Source organism: Helianthus annuus, chromosome 11 (genome assembly GCF_002127325.2).
Source record: "Helianthus annuus cultivar XRQ/B chromosome 11, HanXRQr2.0-SUNRISE, whole genome shotgun sequence".
NCBI classification, from domain to species: domain Eukaryota; kingdom Viridiplantae; phylum Streptophyta; class Magnoliopsida; order Asterales; family Asteraceae; genus Helianthus; species Helianthus annuus.
The window spans coordinates 14,865,392-14,892,007 of record NC_035443.2 but is presented as its reverse complement, the minus strand read 5'-3'; the positions used below and the strand labels follow the sequence as shown (position 1 = coordinate 14,892,007).

Here is a 26,616-nt window from a genome sequence, read left to right as displayed (position 1 = left end):
AAAAAAACGCCGACTGAGAAAAACGCCGACTTAAAAAAATGGCGCGTTAAAACGGCGCGTAAAAAACGGCGTTAAAAAACGGCGCGTTAAAAAAACGCCGATTGAGAAAAACGACGCCTTTAAAAAACGGCGCGTGAAAAACGGCGCGTAAAAAACGGCGTTAAAAAACGGCGCGTTAAAAAACGGCGCGTTAAAAAACGGCGCGTTAAAAAATCGGTGCGTTAAAAACGGCGCGTTAAAAACGCCGATTTGAGAACGGCACGTTAAAAAACGGCGCGTTAAAAAACGGCGTTAAAAAACGGCGCATTAAAAAAACGGCGCGTTAAAAACGCCGATTGAGAACGGCGCGTTAAAAACGGCGCGTTAGAAACGGCGTGTTAAAAAAACGCCGATTGAGAAAAACGACGCCTTAAAAAAAACGGCGCGTAAAAACGGCGCGTAAAAAACGGCGCGTGAAAAACGGCGCGTAAAAAACGGCGCGTCAAAAACGGCGTTAAAAACGGCGCGTTAAAAAACGGCGTTAAAACGGCGCGTAAAAAAACGGCGCGTTAAAAAATGGCGTTAAAAACGGCGTATCAAAAAAACGTAAAAAGTTTAACGTAAAACTTAAATTGTAAAAAGTATAAAAATCTTTTAAAAAAAAATCTGAATTTAAAAATGTTTTTAATAAAGAAATTATGTTTAAAAAATAAAAGTAATAAAAAGTAATTAATGAATAGGACAAAAAAGGTAATTTAAAATTAATATATATAAAAAGACAAAATAGAGTTATTTTACTTAAATATCCTTTTGTATTATATTATTAAAGACATAATAAGACAAAAAACTTTTAATATTAATATTAACTACTTTTAATCATATTCATCTATCTAGTTGATCTAAGGGCCATAAAGTGGTTCTCATGGATTTTACAACTAGAGGTGGTTTTCATTTTAGCGATCCCCTATATATATATATACATATATATATAGGGGAAGGTTCAAATGAAAACCACTAGTTATTGTGAAAACTCGAAAACTAATTAAAAAAAGCCAAAAAAACATACAAAAACATTTTTTTTTAATTTATTTTTTTGCAATCAAAATTTCGCAGGTTTTTTAATATAAAAAAAAATTTCAAAAAAAAAAAAAATTTGTGTAGTGCACATGTGTAATACTGCACATATGTATGTGTACTACACATGTGCACTACACAAATTTTTTTTTTTTTTGTAAAAAAGTTTTTTTATATATAAAAACTAGCGATTTTTATAAAAAAAATTGAAAAAAAAATTTGTGTGTTTTTTAGGTTTTTTTTAGTTAGTTTTCGAGTTTTCACAATAAAAGTGGTTTTCATTTGAACCATCCCCTATATATATATACATATATATATATATATAGAATTGCGCTAAAATGAGAACCACCCCGAGTTGTAAGAACCGCGAGAACCACACCATCCGGGTCGCCGTTTACCACGATTTATTTTACAACTAGATGTGTGTATTATAAACACATCCGTAAAAAAAAAAATTTAAACGCCGCGCCCGAGGGGGTAGTTTTTTACACCACAAGTTTGGTGTAAAAAAAAAAGAAAAAAGAAAAAAAAATAAAAACACCAAACTTGTGGTGTAAAAAACTACACCCTCGGGCGCGGCGTTTAAATTTTTTTTTACGGATGTGTTTATAATACACACATCTAGTTGTAAAAAAAAATCGTGGTAAACGGCGACCCAGATGGTGTGGTTCTCGCGGTTCTTACAACTCGGGGTGCTTCTCATTCTAGCGGTCCCCTATATATATATATATATATATATATATATATATATATATATATATATATATATATATATATATATATATATATATGGGGGCGCTAAAATGAAAACCGTCCCCAGTTGCGAGAACCGCTAGAATTACTCTTCATCAATCAGATAATGACAACTAAAATGGTAATATAGTCATTTAACTAAAACCATTAAATCATCTCTCTCCCCTCTTAAAGTTAGACTAACCATCAAATCATTTTCTCTCTCAAATTTAAATCTCCTCATTTTCTTCTTTCTGTCTCTCATTTATTTTGTAAAAAAAAATTTTGTAAAAAAAAAGTTAAAAACCGAAAAAAAAAGTTTTTGTATAAATTTTTGTTCTTTGCAAAAAGTTTTGTAAAAAAAACTTTGTTAAAAAATTTTTGTAAAAAAAAGTTAAAAACAGAAGAAACAAAAAGTTTTTGTAAAAATCATTAAAAACGTGTGTGTAAAAAAAAGTTTTTTTTTTTTAAAAAAAGGTTAAAACCGTAAAAATATTTTCATATAAATTTTTGTTCTTTGTAAAAAAGTTTTTGTAAAAAAAAGTTTAAAACCGTAAAAAAAAGTTTTCGAAAAAAAAAAGTTTAAAAGCGTAAAAAAAAGTTTAAAAACATGTGTAAAAAACGGAGCGTAAAAAAATCGCGCGTAAAAACGGGGCGTAAAAAACGGCGCGTAAAAACGGGTGATAAAACGGCACGTAAATATGGGGTGTATAAAAGGGGCATAAAAACGGCGTGTAAAACCAGACGTAAAAAAAAGACGCGTAAAAAATCGGGCGAAAAAACGGCACGCAAAAAACGGGGCGTAAAAAACACGGCTCGTAAAAATGTTTTTGTGTAAAAAACTTTGAAAAAATCTGATTTAAAAATTTTGTTTAATAAAAAATAAGATTTTTAATAAAAAGAAATTAATGTAATGAAACAAAAAAGGAAATAAAAAACAATAAATATAATAAGACAAAAAAACAAATTTACTTAAATACGCTTTCGACATTAAAATATTAAAAACATAATAAGAAAAAAATTTTTAATGGTTTAATTACTTTAAAATAGCAAATTCAATTCATTCAAGATAAAAAGTTGAATTTATAACTAATTTTATTTTTTGTAAATTGTTTCTCAAACAAATAATTAATTTAACATATATAAATTAAAAAATTAGGAAAAGAATGTTTTGTTTAATATCTTTCAGTGTAGCCTATGGTATTGTAGCCTAGTGGCATATTGGGGTGAGATAAGGCTTTAGGACCATTAAGTCATGGGTTCGATTTTCACAAAGGGGGTTTTTCCCAGATTTTTGGGTTTCCTTCTGAATTGCTGACTTGCTGTATAGGCATTATAGCCTAGTGGAGATGGATATGATCGGGTGGTCCTGCTGGTGTCACGATAATACTCTAGTGGTCCGTTAGTGATCCTAATTTGCCATTTAAAAAAAATCTTTTAGTCCATATTTCCATGTAAATTCTATTAAAAGCCGAGATAAATTTAAAATAAAATAATTTTTACATCACAAAATCAAATAACACTATATTCAGATAATTCAGATAATTAAAATGCAATTTTCAATGAAACGTATACAAAAATAAAAAAAAAATAATAAAAAAGTGCTTTAAGATCTTTCTTCATATTAAAATTAAAAATTACATAATATTAGAGAAAAACTAAATTACTTGTTAAATAAACTTAGAAAAAATTTAAAATATACATAATTTCAACTTTTTTTCAATTCAATCTTTTGAATTTATGGTTTTGAATAAAAAAGTGCTTTAAGATCTTTCTTCATATTAAAACTAAAAATTACATAATATTAGAGAAAAACTAAATTACTTGTTAAATAAACTTAGAAAAAATTTAAAATATACATAATTTCAACTTTTTTTCAATTTAATCTTTTGAATTTATTGTTTTGAATAGCAAACATTACTAGAAAAAGAGCCAAACACAGCGTAAGAATATGGAAGAGTTAATTAGAATTTAGTGCTTGTGGTTTATGGAAAGTAATAACATTAGTCTACTACTTCTAATAAAGCAAAACCAACTTATGCCACATGGCATATTCTTACACCACTTTGAAAGAAATTGAGCGGGATTCCACCACGCCTTTCATCCCTCTTTTTGCTTGTCCGTAATTGATAAGAGATTGATGGACTTTCCATATTGTTGAAATCAGTTTCATTCCTATCTTAATTGCAATCACAATAACCACGCTTTTGTAACAGGCCATTCAGAAAACCCTAAATCTCAAACACAAAAATTATCATCCAGGTATGTTTATCTCTATCTTTGATGTTGTAATCTGACAATTTTTTTGATTCTTTCGCTTTAATCGATCTCTAATCTGTTATTTTCAATCTCCAGACCCCAAGATTTCTTTATCTTCAATCGCGATTGAAAGCAACCAGTCTTTATGGAGAAATTGATTGAAAGCAAAAACTAGGGTTTATAGAATTAGAGTCAGAATTTATCAGGTTCTCTCAATCCATCTTCCACCGTGATTATCATCATGTATGTTAATGTGTAGGATTTGGGGGTTTCAAGTTCATTTGTTATGATTAAATAATATGATGATTTTGATGAATCGACCATTATTTTCTTTATCATTGATTTCTTTATCGATTAGGCTTATTGTTTTGTTCTGATTTCGTTTTTTGGCTTTTTAAGATTACGATCAAGCATTGTTTACTTTATCGAGTAGGGTATTTTGTTAGCCCCTTCTCGCTATTGATACTACACATATAATGTTCCACATTTTTATCGATTAGGGTTTTTTTATAATAGTTGTCGTTGTTGATTATGTCTAATTTTTTGGTTTAAACCCCTCTTCTCTCTGTCCTGGAGTATTCGGTAGTTTTCGTAAACCAATAACTCTGAAGATTGTATGCGGGTGTTTAGGATTGTTGTTTAATATTTGATTTGTACGCCTCTGTTTGTGGAAAAGCTCAAATACTTTAGTCAAAGACTCTATTGTATGTTTTTAGAGGAGGAAAGATAATGACATATGTATTCTATTTATTCAATAATAACTTGATTGATTACATTTTTTAAACTAATTTGATGTTTCAATAGTTTCAAGCTTAATTCATATATGTTTGTGTGTGTCGGATGTATTCAGATTATGGAATAACTTGATTAATTAGATTTTAAACTATTTTAATGTTTCTTTAGTTTGAACCTTAAGTAAGTCACATTTGTGTACAACGTATCTATTAAATTTACCGAATAACTTGATTGATTGCGGTTTTAAAAATATTTGTGGAGTTAATGAAGATCGAAGAGTCTGAAGAAAAGTAAGAAGAAAACAAATGAAGATTATTGAGGTAGATGTGAAGGAGGTTGGAAGTAAAGAAGAGGATCCCAAATCGGTTTAGAATTTTAGGATTTTTGAATCTTTGAAGTATGCCTTGAAGGCTAAGGGGATTGAGGCTATGTTTCCCGTTCAAGCTCAGACTTTTGATTCGATTTTTGATGGCTTTGATTTGATTGGGAAAGCTAAATCGGGTCAGGTAAGTGTACCATTGAGAAACCCTAATTCAACCGCTTTTATCCTTCATCTAGAGGTTATTTTGCGAAAAGTTGAATTATATCAACGAATTAGTCTTTATGAATAATCTTTTTTTTTTAATTTTGCACTAAGAATACAAAGTCATGGTGGAAGAAGTCAAAAAATATTACCATGGAGAATTGGGCAGGAAGCAAGAACTTTTCTTTTTTTTTTTTTACAAGTGGGTAACAAAATTTGCGAAGTATGTTGAAAGTAATTTCAGTTTATATGCGTTTCAGCCAAGGAATCTGCTTCTTTCTTCCCCATGGTACTCAAATAATAGAGAAATTAATGACATTCATACGAACTGAGGTTATCTGGAGGTGGGTTTTGCTTCATCGATACGGTATTCAGCAATTTGAGATAACGTACAGAAGCCCACAACAGTACATGACAGTAAAAGATACAAATATTTATTTATTTATTAATAAAGGCTGGAGTCAAGTTGTTTATCTCGGTACTGAGGTCATGGAGCAGGATTTTTTAATTTGTATGGGGTTTTTATTATTGGATCTGACTCGGAAAGATATGATAAAGAGGGATTGGGTTGATATAAATGAGGGTGTTAGCCGGGTCAAAATTAATTGTTCAGCGCAATATTTAAAATTGCCAGAAGACGCTTCGGCTCAAACATAAGGGAATCTATGATGGTGGTTAAGTGGATATATGATCGGCTACCAGTTTGTAATACTCATACGGGCCAGGATAAGTTGGAAAGTTAACTAGACTAGACTAAAATGTTGGATACAAGCACAATTGGATTTACAAAGTTTAGGCCCTCAAGTTTTTTCAGACCATCATTGGTGGGTTTTCTTTAAAGTGGACTACTCTATGGGCTGGTAAAGTTGGTGTTGTAGCTGTCATTTATGAGCCAATACAAATTATTTTATTGGTTTATAAGTCAAGTTGGAAATTGGGTATGGGCTTTATCGCTTTATGTTTGGTAGATGTCCATCACCTTATAGTTGTTGATCCTAAAGCCATGTCCCGTTTAGTTTAGTGCTGTTAGTGCTACCACACAACTTTGTTTTGAAGAAGAGCTAAAGGATCAGGTGAGTTTACACAATTTTTTATGTCAAACCGTCATTTTATAATATATTTTTTAAGAGATATGTTAGTTAACTATGATATGCCTTATCCTCTAATTGATGATATGCGGATTTTTGAGAAATTACTAGCGTACATGCATGTGTGAAAGAGATTGAAGTTGAATATTATCTATCTAGCAGCTCAATTTAGGTATTGTACTTTGATATGTGAGATGTAAATTCTTAAAATAAGGGGATCTTTGCTGATGTAGATGGAAAGAATTGGCTAGACGAATATTATTCCAGAAGATATGGTCAGACGAATAGATGCATAGAATTGTGTGGTACCGGAGCTAATTCTGGAATCAGTTATGCCACTACGCAAGGTCTTGCATAGAGGTATTTTATGTTATTCAAAAAGTTGTCATTTTTCTTAATAATTTGTAATTGACAAAAAAAGATTTCTAATAACACTGACAAGAAAGTATTGTGTTTGAATTTGAGAGTCCAGTTCGATTATATGTTTTGGGCAGACAATATTTTGCATAGATTCTTAAACGTTTTGTTTTTTATTGTTATGAATATGATAACAGAGGAGCAATGGTATACATGGTTTGTCAAAATAAGGCAAGAGGGGAAGAAGCAGTCTCTAAAATTCAGTCGAGTACCAGTAACCAAACCAAATGTTCACTTGGAGGTACGGTTTTCGGCTTTTTCTTTATCTTTATGGTACCCACGCATCGTAAGGAGTCTACTTTGGCTTTAAGTCTGGAATGGATTATTAGATGTAAACATTGTTGTTACTTTAGGACATAAAGACCGGATATTAGATGTGACTTGATGGATAAGGGGTTTGTGTTGGAATTCAATACGGGTTGGTTGAGTTGACCCGCTAACATAATTTAAACTGTTTCATACTTTCATACATACTAAATGCGTTAATTGTTGTTGCAAAAATATAATATTAATAATGATATTTATCTTTGATTATATGATTTAGTTGGTTGTATCAATTAAACATGACTTTTGGCGACTTTCACCTCTTCGCGCCATTTGAGGAGCTCTCCTCTTAGCTAATATTTATATGACCTTTATGAGATTCTCATTCATAAATAACTGGGTCGAGATTGCCACCTCTACTAATTTAGTCCCACTGATCTTTAGTATTGCACATTTCTTCCAAAAGACAATTTAAGTTTGGTTTATTTTTATTGTGTTTTCTGTATACATTTTTTTGTTTGGGTTATATCTTTATTTAGAATCCTTATCTATTTTAGGTTAATAATGTTGGCATACTTGAGAACTCGAGAGTGACGACATCGGAAGGGCACCAATTTTTTTCCTTTTCACGAACATTACACGCCTTATAACCACTTAATTGACAATATTATTTTCTTTTTTTCATTTAAAAAAACAGATACGAAATGAATTTTGCTGTGAACGTACTAGGGACCTATGGCATGACAGAGCTACTGCTTCCATTGCTTGAGAAATCTCAACCTTATGCTTGTGTTATTACAGTGGCTTCGGGGAGAATGTATACAACTCCCTTGACCACTGACGTGTAGGTTCATAGAAATTTTTTATGTTTTTTTCTTTTCATTTTGCAAGTCCCGCATACCTACAAATGAAAAGCGATATCCATTTCTGAAGTCTGATGAACTTATACTAATGCAGTTTACTAGTGGCAAATTTAGTGGAGTCGAGCAGTAAGCTTGCAACAAACGGGTATAAGTATCTTATCTTCATGTCTGGTATCGATGATATTAATATTCCTTTCATGAAAAATACAAGGAAGAAAAAACAGAAATTTGGAAAGTGTCAAATAGAGGTGGCAAGATGGACGGGGCGGAAAGGCTGTGTGACTGGTCAAAATGGTTTGGGTTGACCCACAAACAATTTTTTCGGTTGTAATTAGTTAATGCTTTAATTATGAGTACAAAAATAATATTATTGACTGGAATGATATATCTGAATTGTTGAATAGGATGATTTTAGCTCAAGTGTCAATGGTTCATGGTTTAAAAGGGATTGTTTACATGTTGAACATGTTTATGTTGTTGTAGGTAGCACTAACAGAAAAATGGGCTCAAAAGTATGCTGACAAAGGAATTGGGTTCTACGTGATACACCTTGGATGGGTTGCAATGGCTGGAGTCGCCATGAGTCTCTCTAGCTTTTCAAAATCATACGTCTTGCTTTCAAGTTTTAATATCCACATATCATTCCAACTTTACTATTAGTTTCAATTTGCAGGGAGATGTGTTTGTGTGTGTGCTAGGTCATCAATCGTATTACTAAAATGAGTGGATGCAGTTTTCGCTTGAGTCGAATACAAGGTGCGACCACACCCGCCAGAACCGCGCACGTGTTTCTATTTTTTCTTCATATCGTAAGAGTTAATCCATATCTTCAAGTTAAGTTGGGTTGTTTTTTGCTAAATCGATTATCCTTGATCTCAAGCATAGTCCTTGTGGAAGCGCTAAGATTAGCTCCAATGGTCCCGTTGTTTGTCAGGTTTGTTTGTTCTCTTAAAGTATTCTTTTTTGTGTCGTTGAGTTGTGCCATTTGCTGAAATAACGGATTAATTGTGTTAACTATGTTATTTTTTGGTTGAAGTAAGTATTTATTTGTTGATCAATATGTTACTTTTTTGGTTCAAATGATGCATTAAATAAAAAGTTGGGCAATTTTTAGTTAGTTTTAAGGCATTTTAAGGATTTCAAAGTTTATACATAAGGAATCAATCTCACAATTTTGGGAATATTTAGTTTTGTATAATTAATGTTTGTGTTTTAGCAAATATTTTGGGGTTGTGGTTTTTTGGGTGACTTTAATGCGATGAGGTGGTCAGACGAGCGAAAATTTGAATGAAGACGAGATGAAGGGGAGTAAGTTTACTTTTATGTTTGAAGATGAAAAAGGTAAGAAATTAAGTAAAATTCATAGAGTGCTGGTTGGGAGAGATGTGATCGATAAATGGCCTTCGGCGTGCTTCAGAGCGCTTCCTAAATTTTTATCGGAGCATAATCCATTATTGTTATCTATTGAAAATACATCTTAATTCATACTTTTGGCAGGATCCTTGAAAACTTTATTTAAGCAAGACCGGAGGTCGAGGAAGAAGGTGCAGATACTACAGTACGTTACATTGAAGTGGACACTAGCACCTCTTATAGGTGTATCTAAAGACTGGTGGGATTCTTTAACAACCTTGCAGTGGAGTTAAATTTGTACTCACTAGCAAGCTTATGATTCAGCATAAGTAAGCCTAATTTGAATTTGACCAGCCATTTTTCATATACAATTTTTTTTTATTTTTATGAACTTAAAAGGTTTGGAGAAACCGTGAGCGACTCGTGTTCAGTACAGATATTATCATGTATTTCTTGCATTTTATAGGAGGCTGATAATAAATAATAAATAATTATTTCAGATAGTTGAGGTTAGAGAGCAATAACTGTTGCCCATGTGGAGGTGGAGAGTGTTGAAAATAGAGTTGGAATAGTCAAGCGTATGGGTCGACACAATGGCAAGTATCAAGAATTTTTAAGGCAGCGATGGTAATACAAGTTGTAAAAATGGTCAGAAAAGGATATATTACTATCACGAAGTTCATGAATAAATTTATCTTATTTGTAGTGTGATGATTAGGTTGCTCATGATGTAGATATTCGTGAGCAGATTGGAAAACATATTATATATATGAATTTATCAGGCTGCTAATATTGAAACAAAAATATTGGGGGTTCCTGAAAGTAGGTATAGTTCATACATGCGCTTCAATGCCAGTAGATATTATATGTTTGTGTTAAGCCACCCGTGAAACTCGCAGGATCTTAAACTAGTTACTAATAGTTTAAAGCAACAATATAAGGTATTAACTTTTGGTTTTGTAACATCCTAGGGATTTAAGGCTAACAGGTGTTAAATACTAACTGAAAACTTAGGGTATTTTTGTCAATTAAGAACTTAGTATCCAACCTTATTACTTTGGAGAAACCACAAGGACTAACCTCGCAACTAACTCTAATAGTATTTAAAACACAAATTTTATGTTTTTCTCATTTTCTGTAACTAAGTTTTTTTATTATATAACAAAGTATATAACAAATGAGGACAAACCAAAGCACTCTAATTTATAAAATCCAAAATGGTCAATATGAGTTATAAAAAACTTCTTGAAACCATGGAATAAGTCACTTTTAATTTTAAGTCTTTTTACACATAATTTAGTTTTAGTAAAAAAAAATAAAGTTTATATCCATTAAGAACTAAATTCAACTTTATTAAAAAAGTTGCACATGATTGATCAATATGAAGTTTAATTTGAAGGTGATCATCAAACAATAAAGCAAATATGAAGTTTATATCCATCATATAACTATCCATTCGTTACAATTTAGTTTGAACTAAATTTTTATAAAGTTTAGCATATCTTTATTCCCATCTATTCATCACTTTATATCCATCAAAAACTAAATTCTCATGTGCATGATGGTCACCAAAAAATGGTTGGATGGTTCCATGGTACGATACCGATGGTGGTTCCACAACACGGTATCAGTGATGGTACGACATGATGATGCGACGGTGTTGGGTGGTGCAACAATTTGATGGTGCGACGGTTGGATGGTACCTTGGGTGGCAATTGGGTGGTGCGATGGTTCGATGGCATGGTGGTGGTTCAACGGTTAGGTGGTAGTGCGACAGTACTAATGTGTATCTATTTTTTATTTGATTAACTTTATTTTTCTCTTTTATTAAATAAATTATGTCAACATATTTAATAAAAATAAAAAATAAATGTTACCTACGATAGTTTACCTCCCATTCAGGTTAATTATATAGGATTAGCAAATAAAATAAAATTTAATGAGTTAATTAGAACAATTTTTTTTATAAGTGATCTAATTGAAACACTACTAAAACTTGGTTATCCACTACAAGAAATCGGACCTTTAGCGACGACCCAAAAAAGACTTTTCGCGACGAAATTCCGTCTTAACCTATTGCGACCAAACTTAGTCGCAACAGGGTCGTTGCTATTGATCTGTCGTAACAGGGTGCAATTTTCGTCGCTACAAAGGCGTCGCTATAGATTGACTTACAGCGACCAAACTTAGTCGCAACAGGGTCGTTGCTATAGAGTTTTTACAATTTTCTGTAATTTCACCTTTAAAGACTAAATTTGGTTGCTATAGGTTTTTTTACAATTTTCTGTAACTCCTGCCTCCAGGCTTGGGAAGACCAGTTAGAATTCGACTAGTTAGAATTCCACTGAAAGCATTCTGAGAAGCTGAACATGCATTTAAATAAATGAAATCAGATAAAACTCGTAAACAAAATATATAACAATTCTTGAAGTTTTCATCTTGATTTCTCTTGATTTCTCTCAGAATGGGTATTTATTTATCAAATTATTATATTGAGGATCATTAAATGAAATCCGATCAAATGGTTCATTCATTTTTTTCATCATTTCATCAAACACATCAACTACGAACCCACCGAAGACATGTTCCTTTTATCTAATTATATAATATTGGAACGTTATCTTTCCCTTTTTCTACTTTAATATGAATGAATGGTATTATACTAACTAATAAAACTGTCTAACTGTCGTGAATGAAATTATTTTATTAGCCATCTTATGTACTACTTGTGTTATTTTATAAGCCATTTTCTGTAATAAAACTGTCTAACTATCGTGGATGAATGATTTTAAACGAGCTCGAGCTCGAGCCTAAAAACAAGCTCGTTTAGTAAACGAGCTCGAGCCCGAGTTTCGCTTATCGAGCTCGAGTCGGCTCGCGAGCCTAAACAAGCTTTCTGTTTATATATTTTTTATTAATATATGAAACGTATATTTATATAATAATAATTACCATTTATATAAATATAAAAAATAACTTAATTATATGTATAATAATAATTATAATTAGGGGTGAGCATAAATAGGTCCGACCCGACTAGAACCGAGAACCGAACCGAAAAGTACCCGAAACCGACCCTATTATAGTATATAGGGTATTTGGTCGGTTCTTGTAAATGTTGTATTTCGGGTATCGGGTCGGGTCGGGTCGGGTAAGGAACAACAAAGAACCGAAGCCATCAATTTGGAACCGATTCAAATGTGTGATTCTGTTACAAACAACATATCTGGGCCAAAGCCCATTAGCCTAACTTAACCTATATCGATTTATAACAAACTGTTGCTAACATATCATCATAACTAAATGCAATTCTTCAAGAAATAATGCAAAATCATTGATAAAAATAAAGATTATATTGTAACTTAAAGAGATAATGCAAAAAATCCATGATAAATAAAAACTTTAGGGTAATCGATATTAATTAAGCATTCAGCCGTCCAAAAACATTCAGGCTCAGGCATTAAGCAATCAGCATCGACATTTAAAAACATACTAGCAGCACTTCAATTATCAGGTAAGTTTCGCATGCAGACCGTTTGTTAATTCGTTTGATCGTTCATATCTTTTTTGTTAAAAGATTACTAGCAGTACCTTTTTATGGGTCTGCAGAGTATTTGCAGCCAGACTGCAGCATGTTCGCAGCCGGTCTGCAGCATATTTGCAGCCGGCAAACGATTAAGCGGCCATAAAAGTCATAGCGGCCATAAAAACTCGTACCATCATAGCGAACTCACTAATCAGTCTTGCAGTTTAATGTGTTTATAAGTCCATTAAGCGATTAAGCGGCCATAAAAACTTGTACCATCATAGCGAACTCACTAATTTACGCAAATTACAACAGAAACTTCTTAATGACATTTTAAAGGAGAAAATCATTCATGTTCAAAGTGTTAAACATGGGCAAATTTTGTTGGGGGACAAAGCTATGTGGTTTAAAGGTTATAATCGTTTTGGATTATGTAAATCATGTTGACCACTTGACCTATTTAGCTAGTGGAAGTGAATGGTTTGGATCTGGCACCAAAATCCTAGTAACAAGTGCCTTCAATGTTCAAACTAAAACACTTTTATGAACTTGAAATAGGTTCTAGCCAACTTAAATCATTTTGGACTAACGACTTGGTAATAATTGTCTGTATACCACATTAATAGATTTTTAGTCATGATTTGCAAGGACCTCAACTACAACACAAGCTTGGTTTAAAAAAGCGTGAAGCGCACAAAAGCGACAAGTTCTAAAATTAAAGCGTGAAGCGTAAATCGCAAAAGCGGTCATCTTTTCGTACGTGAGGCACAAGGTGCTTATATATTTTTTATATATATCCTATAGTCTTTTAGCATCCCTTGCCCAAAATATAGTGACAAATAAGGTTTACATATGATTTAATGTCTAAATCATATAATGTACAACCATTTTAGCTGCATGTATAACACTTTAAATCACAAAAACACCTTTTGTACAAAAAGCGCGCGCCTCAGTGGGATTTTTTTTTCCAAAAAAGCTCGCTTTTTGTGCGCTTTTTGTACATAGCTCGCTTTATGTCATACAAGGCGCAACTCTTTGCGCCTAGAGTCGCTTTGCGTTTAAGCGCGCTTAAGGCGCACTTTTTTAAACCAAGAACACAAGCTGCCTAATTAGAGGTCTATTAACCTCAGTTTCTCAAAATGAAGTTAAACTTTCAAACAAACAAAAAAAAAACTCAGTTTCTCAAAGGACTTGACTGACATTCCAAACTTGACATCAACATTAAATCTTGTGAAACTAATTTTCATTAAGTAGTTTTGATATATTAATAATCCAATTCAATAGTTGGACTCTTGTTCCTAATGCACTGAAACTGGGTTTATTTAACAAACACTTTTATTCCCAAATCAAAATTTAATGTTAGAACACTTTTATTCATAAATCACAATGGAGTTGAACTATTAACAAAAAAAAAGACATGAACCAGACTTGAACTCACGATCTTATAATTCTAATACTAAACTCAACGGCTAAACCCGATGGAACACGGACTTACAATGTTACATATGTTCACTTCAAATTTATTTATGGGTTTACTCAAGGCTAAACCCGCTGGACCCGTTTGACCCATGACCCGACCCGACCCGTTTTCCAGGTCTATTCATTAGTCAATCGCCTACAATATCTGATTGATAGTGTTCATCACACAATGACCCCAAAAACTCACCTAGGGCATAGATGAAAAAACCCTATCTAAAATTCTACTAATAAACAAACAAGGACTATAAATCACATATACATCTAGAAGGAAGCTTCGTGTCTACTTTACAATCAAATCCAAGCATGGTGTAAATGAAGAAAAGATTAAATTGGAGAAACAGAGCAAACCTGAAATCAGCTTGAAGAAGTGAAACAATGAACCTTCGAACTGAACACTCCAGATGATCGAAAACCACCGGTAATCGCCGGAAACATGTAAATAAAGATAAAATTAAACCCTAAATGAACAAAAAAGAAGATAAAGAGGATGGAACTTACCAGCGGCCGGTCACGACGGTGGTTTCTTGCCCAAAATCGCCGGAAAAAACTTGATTTCTCTGGAGGGAAGTGGGTTCTGCTGGAGGGTTTTAGGGAAGATTGAGGGAACTGGTTTTAGGGGAAAAAGAGGATGTCTTTTATATGAAACAATGTTCAGGGCTATTGCATACGAGGTTTAGTCGCTGTAGGTTAATAAAAATGATTTTTTGTTTTTTGTTTTTTCGTTTTTATTTACACTTAGGTTAAAAAAAAAATTAAAACTTTATTTTTCTATTGGGACGAAATTTGGTTGGTATAAATATTTTCACAAAGCGGGATAATTTCCCTCCACCCCGCCAAGTTTATAGAAGCCAATTTTCGTCCCTATAGATGTCAAAAAATTAAATTTCTTGGAAAACCTATAGCAACTAAACTTCGTTGTTATACCTGACCTATGGCGACGAAAAATTTCGTCGCTAAAGGGTTAGTGGCTAAATGCCTTATTTCTTGTAGTGATCATTTTGTGAAATATTCTCATTAATTTACTTGTAAGCTAATTACCGAAGTGGCTTCGAATTAGTTTTAATACGTCAATTACGTATAATTATTTAAAAAATGGTTTACATACATAATTAAAAAGGTTTAATGAAATAATAAGAGAGAAAAGAAAAATTGTGTTTTATATATTACAAGAGTTAATTTTGTGGTTATTCCCTGTGGTTTCTTCAAAGTTCAAGGTTGGGTATTGTGGGAATTCAAAGCTTGCCTTCTCATTAAACATAACAAACAATATAAAGGGTACAACCAAATCTCCTCATATTGAGGAGAGATATACATGACAATAATAAGAGATATTTTCCTATTATATACAATTGTCTATTACACCCCCGCAGTCGAAGCGAGAGGTGGTCGAATGCTGAGACTGGATCGAAAATCGTCAAATAACACCTTAGGTAAACCTTTCGTGAAGATGTCCGCGACCTGAAAGCGTGTGGGGATATGCAGGATCCGTACAGTACCTCGTTGAACTAGGTCACGAACAAAATGAATGTCCAGCTCGATGTGTTTAGTGCGTTGATGCTGAACCGGGTTCCCTGATAAATAGATGGCACTAATATTATCACAATAAACCAGACTAGCAGTGGTTAGAGGCCTGTGTAATTCAAGCAAAAGATTGCGAAGCCAACAAATTTCTGCAACCACATTCGCAACCCCCCGATATTCTGCTTCAGCACTGGAACGGGAAATAACAGATTGATGTTTAGAGGACCATGAAATAATGTTAGGGCCTAAGTAAACACAATAACCAGATGTTGACCGCCGTGTATCGGGACACCCTGCCTAGTCAGCATCAGTGTATGCTCGTAACGAGAAATCTGTAGATGCACCAATAGTTAAGCTGTGAGAGGAGGTGCCTTGAAGATAGCGAATGATTCGTTTAAGAGCATTCCAATGGTCCACTTTTGGTGCGTGCATGTACATACACACCTGTTGAACTGCATAACAGATGTCAGGTCTCGTGAATGTTAAATATTGAAGAGCTCCCGCAAGACTACGGTACAATGTTGGGTCTTCATAGTCGGGACTAGAGGTCGAACCAAGCTTGGGTTTGGTATCAACTGGTGTGGCAGCGGGTTTACACGAAGACATGCATGTCCTGTCTATAATCTCTTTCGTGTAGACTTGTTGAGAAAGAAACATGTTGTTACCGTGCCTGGTTACGTGAAGACCCAGAAAGTGACTTAGCGGCCCGAGATCCTTCATGGCAAATTCAGCTGCCAGACTAGACATGAGCTGAACACGAAGAAAGTCAGTCGATGTCGTAAGGATGATGTCATCAACATATATAAGAAGATACGCAGTGTTGCCATTGTGCGCGTAAGTGAAAAGAGAATTGTCACATTTACTTTGCTGAAACCCCAAAGAGAGAACGAAATCAGTAAAGCGTTGGTACCATGCACGCGGAGCCTGTTTTAATCCATAAAGTGATTTCTGTAGTAAGCACACGTGATCAGGATGTTGTCGATGCCGGAACCCCATAGGTTGATACATGTATACAGTCTCGTGTAGATTTCCATGAAGAAAAGCGTTTGTAACGTCCAGTTGATGAATCGGCCATGACTGTGACAAAGCCAGAGATAACACAGTACGTATCGTAGTGGGCTTTACAACAGGACTAAATGTCTCACCACAGTCTACCCCAATCTGCTGATTGCTTCCGTCACAAACAAGGAGAGCCTTATATCTTTCCAACGTGCCATCTGACCGAAATTTGTGATGGAAGAGCCACATGCTACGTAATACATGCATATGAGGTTGCCTTGGAACTAACACCCAGGTCTTATTTTTAATAAGAGCATTAAATTCAGTGTTCATGGCGTTATACCATTCCGTGCTGGACAAAGCATCCTTTGGGTTTTTAGGGATTGGTACAATGGACGAGGAAGTGAGATTAAAGATATGTTTTGGTTTACTTATACCATCCATGGAACGGGTACGGATAGTACGAGTGGGTGGAGGAGGGGGGGTGGGGGTGGGGGGTGGGTTGGGGTGGGTTGGGGTGGGGGTTGAGGAAGGTGACTGATTAGGAGAGTGATCGAAATTGGAAGTAGGAGTGGGAGACGGTGGGCTGGGAATAGGTGATTGTGGATCAAAGGAAGAGGATAAAGATGGGCCGTGGGTAGGAGATGTTGGGCCGAGAGTATTTGTGGGTTGGGGGCTGGTTGGTGTAGGCGGTGGATTAATAGGAGTGGAGATAATATTTAATGGTGAGATAAGTGTGGGGTCAGGAGAGGTAGGTTGGGCCGAGGTTGAAGTAGAAGGAGCTGGGACAGGTGGGGTGTTTGGATATGGGCCGAAAGAATGTAGTGGATGTATGGGGTCAATTAGAAAATCATATGTGGATTAGGTAGGCTTAGGATTATTGGCAAAAGGGAAAATGTTTTCCTCAAAAATAACATGTCGATTTATAATAACTTTTCGGGTGGCAAGATCAAGGCACTTGTAGCCTTGATGGTTAGGGGGATAGCCAAGGAAGACACACGGCATAGAACGATATTGAAGTTTGTGAATGGTAGTGTGAGGGATGAGTGGGTAGCACAAGCATCCAAAAACACGAAGATGCGAATAGGAGGGGATGTGTTTATATAGTTTCTGAGTGGGAGAAATATTGGAAAGGGTTTTGGTAGGAAGAATATTGTGTAGGTAGGTGGCAACTTCCAATGCATGATGCCAATATGTGTTGGGTAAAGAAGAATGGGCGAGAAGGGTTCGAATAATATTATTAATGGATCTAATCTTTCGTTCGGCTTTTCCGTTTTGAGAGGAGGTATATGGGCACGAAAAACGAAAGTGCATACCGTTTAATTTGCAAAAATGGTGAAACATGTTATTATTATATTCCTTTCCATTGTCGCACTGAAACTGTTTTATTTTTCGTTCAAATTGGGTATGAATCATGTTATAAAAGGTAGTAAAAGTGGAGAATACATTCGACTTGGTTGTAAGCGGATAAGTCCATAGAAAGTTGGAAAAATCGTCTAGAAAAAGTATGTAGTACCGGTGACCCCCTGCACTAAGTACTGGAGAGGTCCAAAGATCACTATGTATGATATCAAAAGGCATGTTGGTACTATTATTAGAATCAAAGAAAGGTAACCGAATATGTTTTCCGAACACACATGATTGACAAACATTGTTTTTCAAAGTTCCACAAGAAATAAAACTAGAATTCTTAAGTGACTGCAATAAAGAAGATCCCGGATGACCGAGACGTTGATGCCATGTGTCTTGAGAAATTGCGGTGAGAGCGGTGGGAGACATGATCTTGGTGACTTGGGATGGATCAAGAGTGTAGAGTCCTTTCGAGCTATTGTATCGTAGGATAGGGGTCCGAGTCTTGAGATCCTTCACCAAAAAACCATAAGGGTCAAATTCAATGGACAGTTTATTATCGGTAGTAAAACGACGAACAGATAGTAAGTTTTTAATTAGAGATGGGGCGTAAAGGACGTGATTTAATTTGAACGGTCGGAGGGGAGGGGGTAGGGTAAGGTCGCCTTGTCCAAGCACGGGAATGGATTGACCATTTCCCACAATTATATTTTTGTTAATGCTAGTATTAAAAACAGACGAAAGGTGAGAGTTAGAAGACATATGACCTGTGGCTCCGGTATCCATAGTCCAAGATGGGTCGTGAAGTGACATTGCATACATGGCCTGATTTATATCCGTAGGCATGTGAGTGGCTGCAAACGACTGAGCTGGTCGAGGGCCGAGAATACCCGCCGAAGAATTGTTGGATCTATTCGTGGTTGGGTATGGGCAAGGGGGTAATTGGGCCCAAGATGCCCAAGGAGCATGTGGAGGTGTCTGCTGTGGGCCGACATATGGAGCAAAGGAAGCCCAGGGGTTGTAGGTTGTGTTGGTGCCGCCATACTGCATGTTGCCGCCACTGTGCATGTTTCCACCAATAAAGTGCCCTCCGCTGGACTGACCAACGAAACCGTTCCGGCCGCTACGTCCGCCACGACCGCGACCCCGGTCAGAAAAATCTGATCGTTGACCAGCCGATGTGTCGGACCGGTCACGAGTATCTTTTTGATTTGTGTCAACTGAGGCGGTGAGAGCCGCACCGGCCGACTGGGCCGCATGCCGAACTTGGTTGAGTTTGCGAGATTCCGCCATACATAACCGTGAGCGAGTATCGTAGAAATCGGGGAGAGGCTTCATCTGTTGAATCACCGAGGCAGTGTTCTCGTATTGTTCGGTAAGCCTGGAGTGGAGTTGTAGGACCAGTTGCTCGTCGGTAACGGGGGAGCCAAGATTTGTGAGTTGATCGAAGATCACCTTAAGCGCCTGACAGTATGCAGACATGTTTGGAAACTGGTCCAGATGAGTATTTGCAAACTTGTTATTAAGATCAATCGTGCGAGTGACCTTGTTGTCTTGGAAGATATTAGCAATGGTAGTCCAGGCATCGTACGCAGTGGTATCGGGTTTGAGGACGGTATGTAATAGATCAGTAGATATGGTGCTGTAAATCCATTGTAAAACAATGGAGTCAAGTCGCTCCCATGTTTCGGTAGGGGCAGTCGTGTCTTTTCCTTTGTCTTTACTCGTATCAGTTGAGGAGGATGTCTCGGCAGCCGGTTTGGGTTGAAGATGGTCATATACCAGAGGTTTGCATTGAATTTTGAACATCTCTGACCAGGTGGTGTAATGCCCGGTTTCGATATCCAATGTAACAGGGATTAGGTTTTTGATGGAAGTGACTGTGACAGCAGGGTGAGGTGTAGAAGACGACATGATGAAATTGTGAGAAGGCAGTGAACAATTGTGATTGAAGGAGATGGGAGTTGGCGCAGGGAAGAAGAAAAGAAAAGTAGGGATCGGCTAGGGTGATACCATGTGGGAATTCAAAGCTTGCCTTCTCATTAAACATAACAAACAATATAAAGGGTACAACCAAATCTCCTCATATTGAGGAGAGATATACATGACAATAATAAGAGATATTTTCCTATTATATACAATTGTCTATTAGGTATTAAGTTCTCGGTTAGTTTTTAATGGCCATTAGCCTGAAGGTCCTAGGATGTTACAAAATCAAAAGTTAAAACCTTAGATTGTTACTTTGAACTATTAGTCTATGAGATTGTTACTTTCCATAAACTACAATGACTAACGGTGTAATTAGCTCAATATTGAAAGAAGTTAGAGCAAGGATCTAATCAGCATAGACTCTCTAAAGCTACTCCTAAATCTATAGTAATATCCATAGTGAACAAGAAACCGTAACCATATTATTTTATGATCTTGATACATATATTCCTGCCATTTCTATTCGATTTTAGTTATGTTTCTTGTTTATATTTTAGATAAACTTAGAAAGTTTAGTAACTAAATATATAAATTCACATAAAAATACTTAAGTGGTTTTATACTCATCATTTCATTTACTACATTTAACTGTTTACTATAGATATATTTAAAAAACTAGGTGATTTGTTTCAATTTCAAATGAACTTAATGCACTTAAGTACTGATATTTGTGGAAAAAAATGGTTATTGATTCTGTTATAAGATCATACATATAGAAAAAGAAAATGATATCCTAGACCCCATATGTGTATATAATGTTTATATAAAATCAAAATTCTGTTTAATAAATTTGAACTTATTTTGAAAAGTTTGTTAAACAAAATATAGGGTAAAAATATAATTTTGAATAGCTTTCAACTTCTTTCGTTTAATATTCCAACAAAATATATATAAAAAATCAAGATCTCAAGGCCACCACCAAGGGAGATAATAAAAATCTCTTATCCAAGCAAGTGATCTGCCACATGTGACAACCTCATTGGAACAAAAGATCCCAAACCTAATCTGCAAATTTAGGCTGGCTCAACACCAACCACAACCACAACCTCACCAGGCCCACCACCCTCCACCCTCTCCCTTATGTCTCCCACCTATCATTCACTAACGGTGGCACAACCATCCTTCTTCTAACTGTTTCAAGAAAATGGCAACACAAGCGTTGGCTTCCTCATCATCACTCACCTCCTCAGTGGAGTCTGCAAGGCAAATCCTTGGAGCTAGGCCACTTCACACGTCTTCAAGAAAGGTCTCTTTTCTTGTCAAAGCTGCATCGACCCCTCCTGTTAAGGTAAACCGTTAGATGTATATGTATATCTGTGTATCTTATGTGTGAGTTAGATCAATAGTTGATAGTTTATTTTATGTGTGTCAGCAAGGAGCAAACAGACAACTTTGGTTTGCATCCAAGCAATCTCTTTCTTACCTGGATGGAAGGTAATTTTTTTTGCTAGAAAAAACTTTATTATTTGCTTCAGTTCTATAAGAAAAATCAGAACTATGTGATATTTATTAGAAATATTAACTAGCTATCAGTTGTGAAGGTAAAGATCTACTACAACAAAAACAAAAGAAATAAAAAAGTTTAACTATTAAACTCAAAGCTAAGTGTTTTCCATCTTAAAGATTGACATAAAATCTAAAAGTAGTTAAAAAAAATTCGATTTTTAAGGATCCGTATTTAACTTAAAATTCAAAGCCTTTGTGCTTGGTTTTTCTTCACCTAAAACTTTGATGTTTACAGTCTCCCAGGTGACTATGGATTTGACCCACTTGGTCTTTCTGACCCAGAAGGTACTGGTGGATTCATTGAACCCAAGTGGCTAGCTTATGGAGAGGTTATCAACGGTCGGTTCGCCATGTTGGGTGCAGCTGGAGCCATTGCACCTGAGATATTTGGCAAGCTTGGGCTCATCCCAGCCGAAACCGCCCTCCCGTGGTTCAAGACCGGTGTCATCCCCCCAGCGGGCACATACGACTACTGGGCAGACCCTTTCACCCTGTTTGTATTTGAAATGGCACTTATGGGTTTTGCAGAACACAGAAGACTACAAGACTGGTACAACCCTGGTTCAATGGGAAAACAATACTTTTTGGGCTTGGAGAAAGGTTTTGCCGGGTCGGGTGACCCAGCATACCCAGGTGGGCCGTTTTTCAACCCATTAGGGTTTGGAAAAGATGAGAAGTCAATGAAGGAATTGAAGCTTAAAGAGATCAAGAATGGTAGATTGGCTATGTTGGCCATTTTGGGTTACTTCATTCAGGGTTTGGTGACTGGTGTTGGACCTTTCGAGAACCTTCTGGATCACTTGGCTGATCCAGTCAACAACAATGTCTTGACCAGCCTTAAGTTCCACTAGAGACTTTTAAATGTAATATCATGTGCAGTATTTTCTAAATGATATTATTAATTTGTAACGAAATTAATGTGATATGTTAAGGAGCCAAAACCTTGTTGTAATATGTAGTTCCTACATATGTGTTGTTTGTGCACGTGCATGTACTTACTGAAAACGGACTATGATATTATATATGAAGGATTAATCTCATATACAAATGGATGTTCAATGCAAGCCCTCTGTATATATAGGTCGTGAAAGATAAAAATGGATACAAAGATGATGGTGTATATACACACCTAACAAATAAAAGATTAAAATAGAAAACCGTCCACGGCATATACATGATAGTCTATCTATCATGTCGTCTCAAACAGAACGAGCGCAGTAACATAAAGCTTGGACCTAGAATTGTCAAAGCAAGTGAATCACAACCTTTTTGTCAGAATATCTGCAAACTGAGAGGTAGCGGAAACATATTTGACACTTCGTGCCAAAAGGTCTACAATGCAAAATAGTCTCAAAGTGTTTCGTGCCAAAAGGTCTACAGTGCAAAATAGTCTCAAAGTGTTTCGTGCACTAATGAAATACTGAATTGACTGCTAAATATATAGCACTAGTATTGTCATACCAAAGAGTAAAACGACACGAGATAGTAATCTGAAGCAGTGGCGAAGCTTGACCCGAATGACCGGGGGGTCGAAAACGTATATACCAAAAAATTTCTATAGAACCGGGGGTCGAAAACGTATATACCCAAAAATTTCTATACGAAAACTACATATATAACACTACTGAGCGAAAAGTTCGGGGGGTCGGACGCCTCTCCCCGCCCCTTCTAAGCTTCGCCAATGATCTGAAGCTCATGCATAACAAAAATAATCCAACAGATATTTGCAATAGTGTGTGCCAATGCCAGATACTTGGCCTCTAGCTGGAACGTGCAACAGTGTGTTAAATCTTGGAACTCCTACTATTAAGGCTGGGTCCAAAAAAGATGGAGTAACTTGTAGTAGAATAACAATCATTAGAGCACCCAGCCTAGTTAGCATTAGAATAAGTATGTAACTCAAAAACAACAGACTATCGAATTACCAAGCCATGGGAGATGGTACCCTTAATGTACCTAAAAATATGTTGAACTGCACCCTAGTGTGATCAGTAAGTTTCTCTAGGAACTGAGAAACCTTGCTAGTCACATACATATGTCGCCCCTAAAAGTCACAAATGTCGCCGCTAAAAGTCATTCACAATAGCGACGACACACCCTTTTTAGCGACGACAGGTGACCAATAGCGGCCGATCTATAGCGGCGACCCTTTAGCGACGACGTGTCGCCGCTAAAGGGCAATAGCGGCGACAAAAAGGACTTTTAGCGGCGACACTTATCGTCGCTAAAGGTGCCTGTTTCTTGTAGTGTATGCAATCTCAGGGCGAGTCGAAACAAGATATAATAAGGCGTAGACTATGCTCCGATATTATTGATATGTAATTCCTTAATCCATGTGGGTCAAAATTAGTGGGTAGTTTATGTAAATAGTTAATAGTTAGTTTACGTTATAATTGGATTAGTTAGATAAGTGCAAGAGCCAAAGGTGTCAAATTGAAAGTTGATAACCTACAACATGATTGGAGCGACATCTCCTTGCGTCGCGACTGTTGACATTGACAGCATCAAGCAAACAGGAAAGGGACGCACCTCTTCACAATCAATCTCACCGACATGTTCAAGAGACACGACTATTCGAGAAGAGACACATCTCTACAATCACAACTCTTCGATTAGTATAAATAGGGTTAGATATTTCAATTGTAATACATACTTGTACATATTCACAATCATTGTTCATTCATAAATCAAAGGTACTAGTTTGTTTATTATTGTTCTTTATCATTGTGTTCAACATCAAGAAGATTCTGGGCAACCGTGGTATCAGAGCCTAGGGCTTAAATTCGTTTTGGGAAGACGATCATCAAGTCGGTGGTTGAATTCTGTTCTTTACAATTCTGATCACGCAGGAGGCGTCGATTGGGTTATTCTTGTTAAGTTTTAACACCAATCGCATCAAGCGGGTAAGATTGTTGTTCGTTCGTTAATCGTTCATCAGGAGGTGTTTTATTTTTTATCCGATCATTACTGAGGGTGTTTGGATTCTGTGTTTTTTTGTTAATTCAAATCAAGGCAAGAGGCTGTGATTCGGGTTAAGAAGATGGAAACAAATCTATTACTAGTATTGGTTATTTAGAGTTTTCTGTTAGTTGAGTTGTTTATGCTAATGTGTATCCAGAAGCGTTGTTTGCGAGCTAAGGAAATTCGCATGTCTCAAAAGAATATGCACACAGCCGGCCCAACAAGTTTCGCTATAATTCGTGAAGAAATGGTAATATGTCTTAAATTTTCTAGTGATTCGTGTTTTTTTAATGTTAAAGATACTGATTTTTAGTATATGTATCTTACCATGACTATAGAGAAACGATGACCCAAACAAGGAACTACTCAGTTTAACCAAAGTGTTTGAATGTACACGAAAAAGGACCGAAGGGCGTGCATATCTTGATACATACGATGACACTGCAACGAAAATTGTAAGTTCTTTCTAGTTTTTTGTTGGGAATTTGTGTGAAGTATCCCGTATGTGTTGACTTTGTCGCTTGTTATATAGTTCAAATTAGTAACGGTAACATGTTTAAGTTCCATTCTTATGTTTAGTATGTTTTAGTTCATTTAGGTTTAGGAGACGAGATACTTGTTTCAGATACAAATAATGTTGATATATTGGCTACAATATATCAACGTATGTGAAGTATCCTGTTTTGAATTGTTGATATATTGGCACTTTGAATTGTTGATATATTGGCTCTTTGAATTGCTGATATATTGGCTGCAATATTGTTGATATGTTGGCTACAATATATCAACTTTTGTGAAGTATCTTGCTTGAATTGATAACAATATTTGTATTTGAATACTAGACTGATACTTGTATTGTATTAGGTAAATGTGTCCTGAATTGATAATAATATTTATACATTTAGTAAGTTTAGTAACTTTTTTGTTGATATATTGGCTGCAACTTAAAAAAAATATATTATTCTCTTTTGAAGGAACAAATGAAGAATTATATATTGGCTGCAATATTGTTGATATGTTGGCTACAATATATCAACTTATGTGAAGTATCTTGCTTGAATTGATAACAATATTTGTATTTGAATATTAGACTGAATATTTGTATTGTATTAGGTAAATGTGTCCTGAAAATTAATAATAATATTTATACATTTAGTAAGTTTAGTAACTTTTTTGTTGATATATTAGCTGCAACTTAAAAAAAAATATATTATTCTCTTTTGAAGGAACAAATGAAGAATTATAAACCTCCAGAAGATGGAAGTGTTTTAGTTGATCCTTTTACGGCTGTAATGAACAAAGAGTATGATGGCTACCTACGTCTTTATGGTAGAGGTGTTACTAAAAAGATGATGGAAAAGATGGATGGTAAAGAGGAACCATACATGATTCCGGATGGTCTTATGGAATCATTCAAAGCGGACATTGAAGGTGAAAAAACACAGTTGCTTGAAATGCGAAAAGAAATTGAAGAGGAGCATCAAAGGAAAAAAGCTGAGTTAAAAGCTATGCATAAAGATTTTGAAAACAAACAAGCAAACTTTGAAGCTACGATGCTAAGTATTATGGAAAAGCTACCTATTGAAGTACTTCAAGATCTTAGGGATGAGTAGGAGGTTTTGTTACTTTTTATCATTTTAATTAAGTTTGTTTTTGTTACATTATTATTTTGAGTTTGGACTTATGTTAGATTACAATATAAGATTATCTATTATATCTATGTTATTATCATGCTTGTGTAAGATTATTTGTTATATCTATCTTAATTATCATGTTCGTGTAATTGAAATACTATTGCATAATAATAGAAATTTTAATTACATTAAACAATGATGTTAGAGTTGCATTTTACTATAATAAAGGTTGCATTTGTTGTAGATAAAATCATAAAAAAAGTGTTGCTTTTGATGTAAAATAAGGTTGCATGTTTCTATTAAAAATAAAATAATGGTTGCATTTAAGTACATTAAAGGTTGCATTTGAGGTAGTAAAGGTTGC

At 35.3% G+C, this 26,616-nt stretch overlaps 2 protein-coding genes and 1 long non-coding RNA gene across 3 annotated transcripts; 2 read left to right on the top strand and 1 right to left on the bottom strand.

Annotated features, from left to right (window-relative positions):
* Positions 1–11,204: 11,204 nt before the first annotated feature.
* Positions 11,205–14,952, bottom strand: LOC110889746. The gene is made up of 2 exons (XR_002563901.2): positions 14,641–14,952; positions 11,205–11,650 (listed from the first exon to the last, which is right to left on the bottom strand). It is a non-coding gene; the product is annotated as an uncharacterized LOC110889746 (long non-coding RNA).
* Positions 14,953–21,070: 6,118 nt separating this feature from the next.
* LOC110889745 (photosystem I chlorophyll a/b-binding protein 3-1, chloroplastic) lies at positions 21,071–22,695 on the top strand. The gene is made up of 3 exons (XM_022137315.2): positions 21,071–21,439; positions 21,524–21,585; positions 21,893–22,695. The coding sequence occupies exons 1-3, from the start codon at positions 21,296–21,298 to the stop codon at positions 22,506–22,508; spliced, it is 822 nt and encodes a 273-aa protein (XP_021993007.1). The 5' UTR covers positions 21,071–21,295; the 3' UTR covers positions 22,509–22,695.
* A 2,027-nt stretch (positions 22,696–24,722) lies between these two features.
* On the top strand, positions 24,723–26,349 carry LOC110891818. Its single transcript, XM_022139365.2, has 3 exons — positions 24,723–24,868; positions 24,957–25,073; positions 25,845–26,349. Exons 1-3 carry the CDS (start codon positions 24,758–24,760, stop codon positions 26,229–26,231), a joined length of 615 nt encoding a protein of 204 aa, XP_021995057.1. The 5' UTR covers positions 24,723–24,757; the 3' UTR covers positions 26,232–26,349.
* Positions 26,350–26,616: the final 267 nt, after the last annotated feature.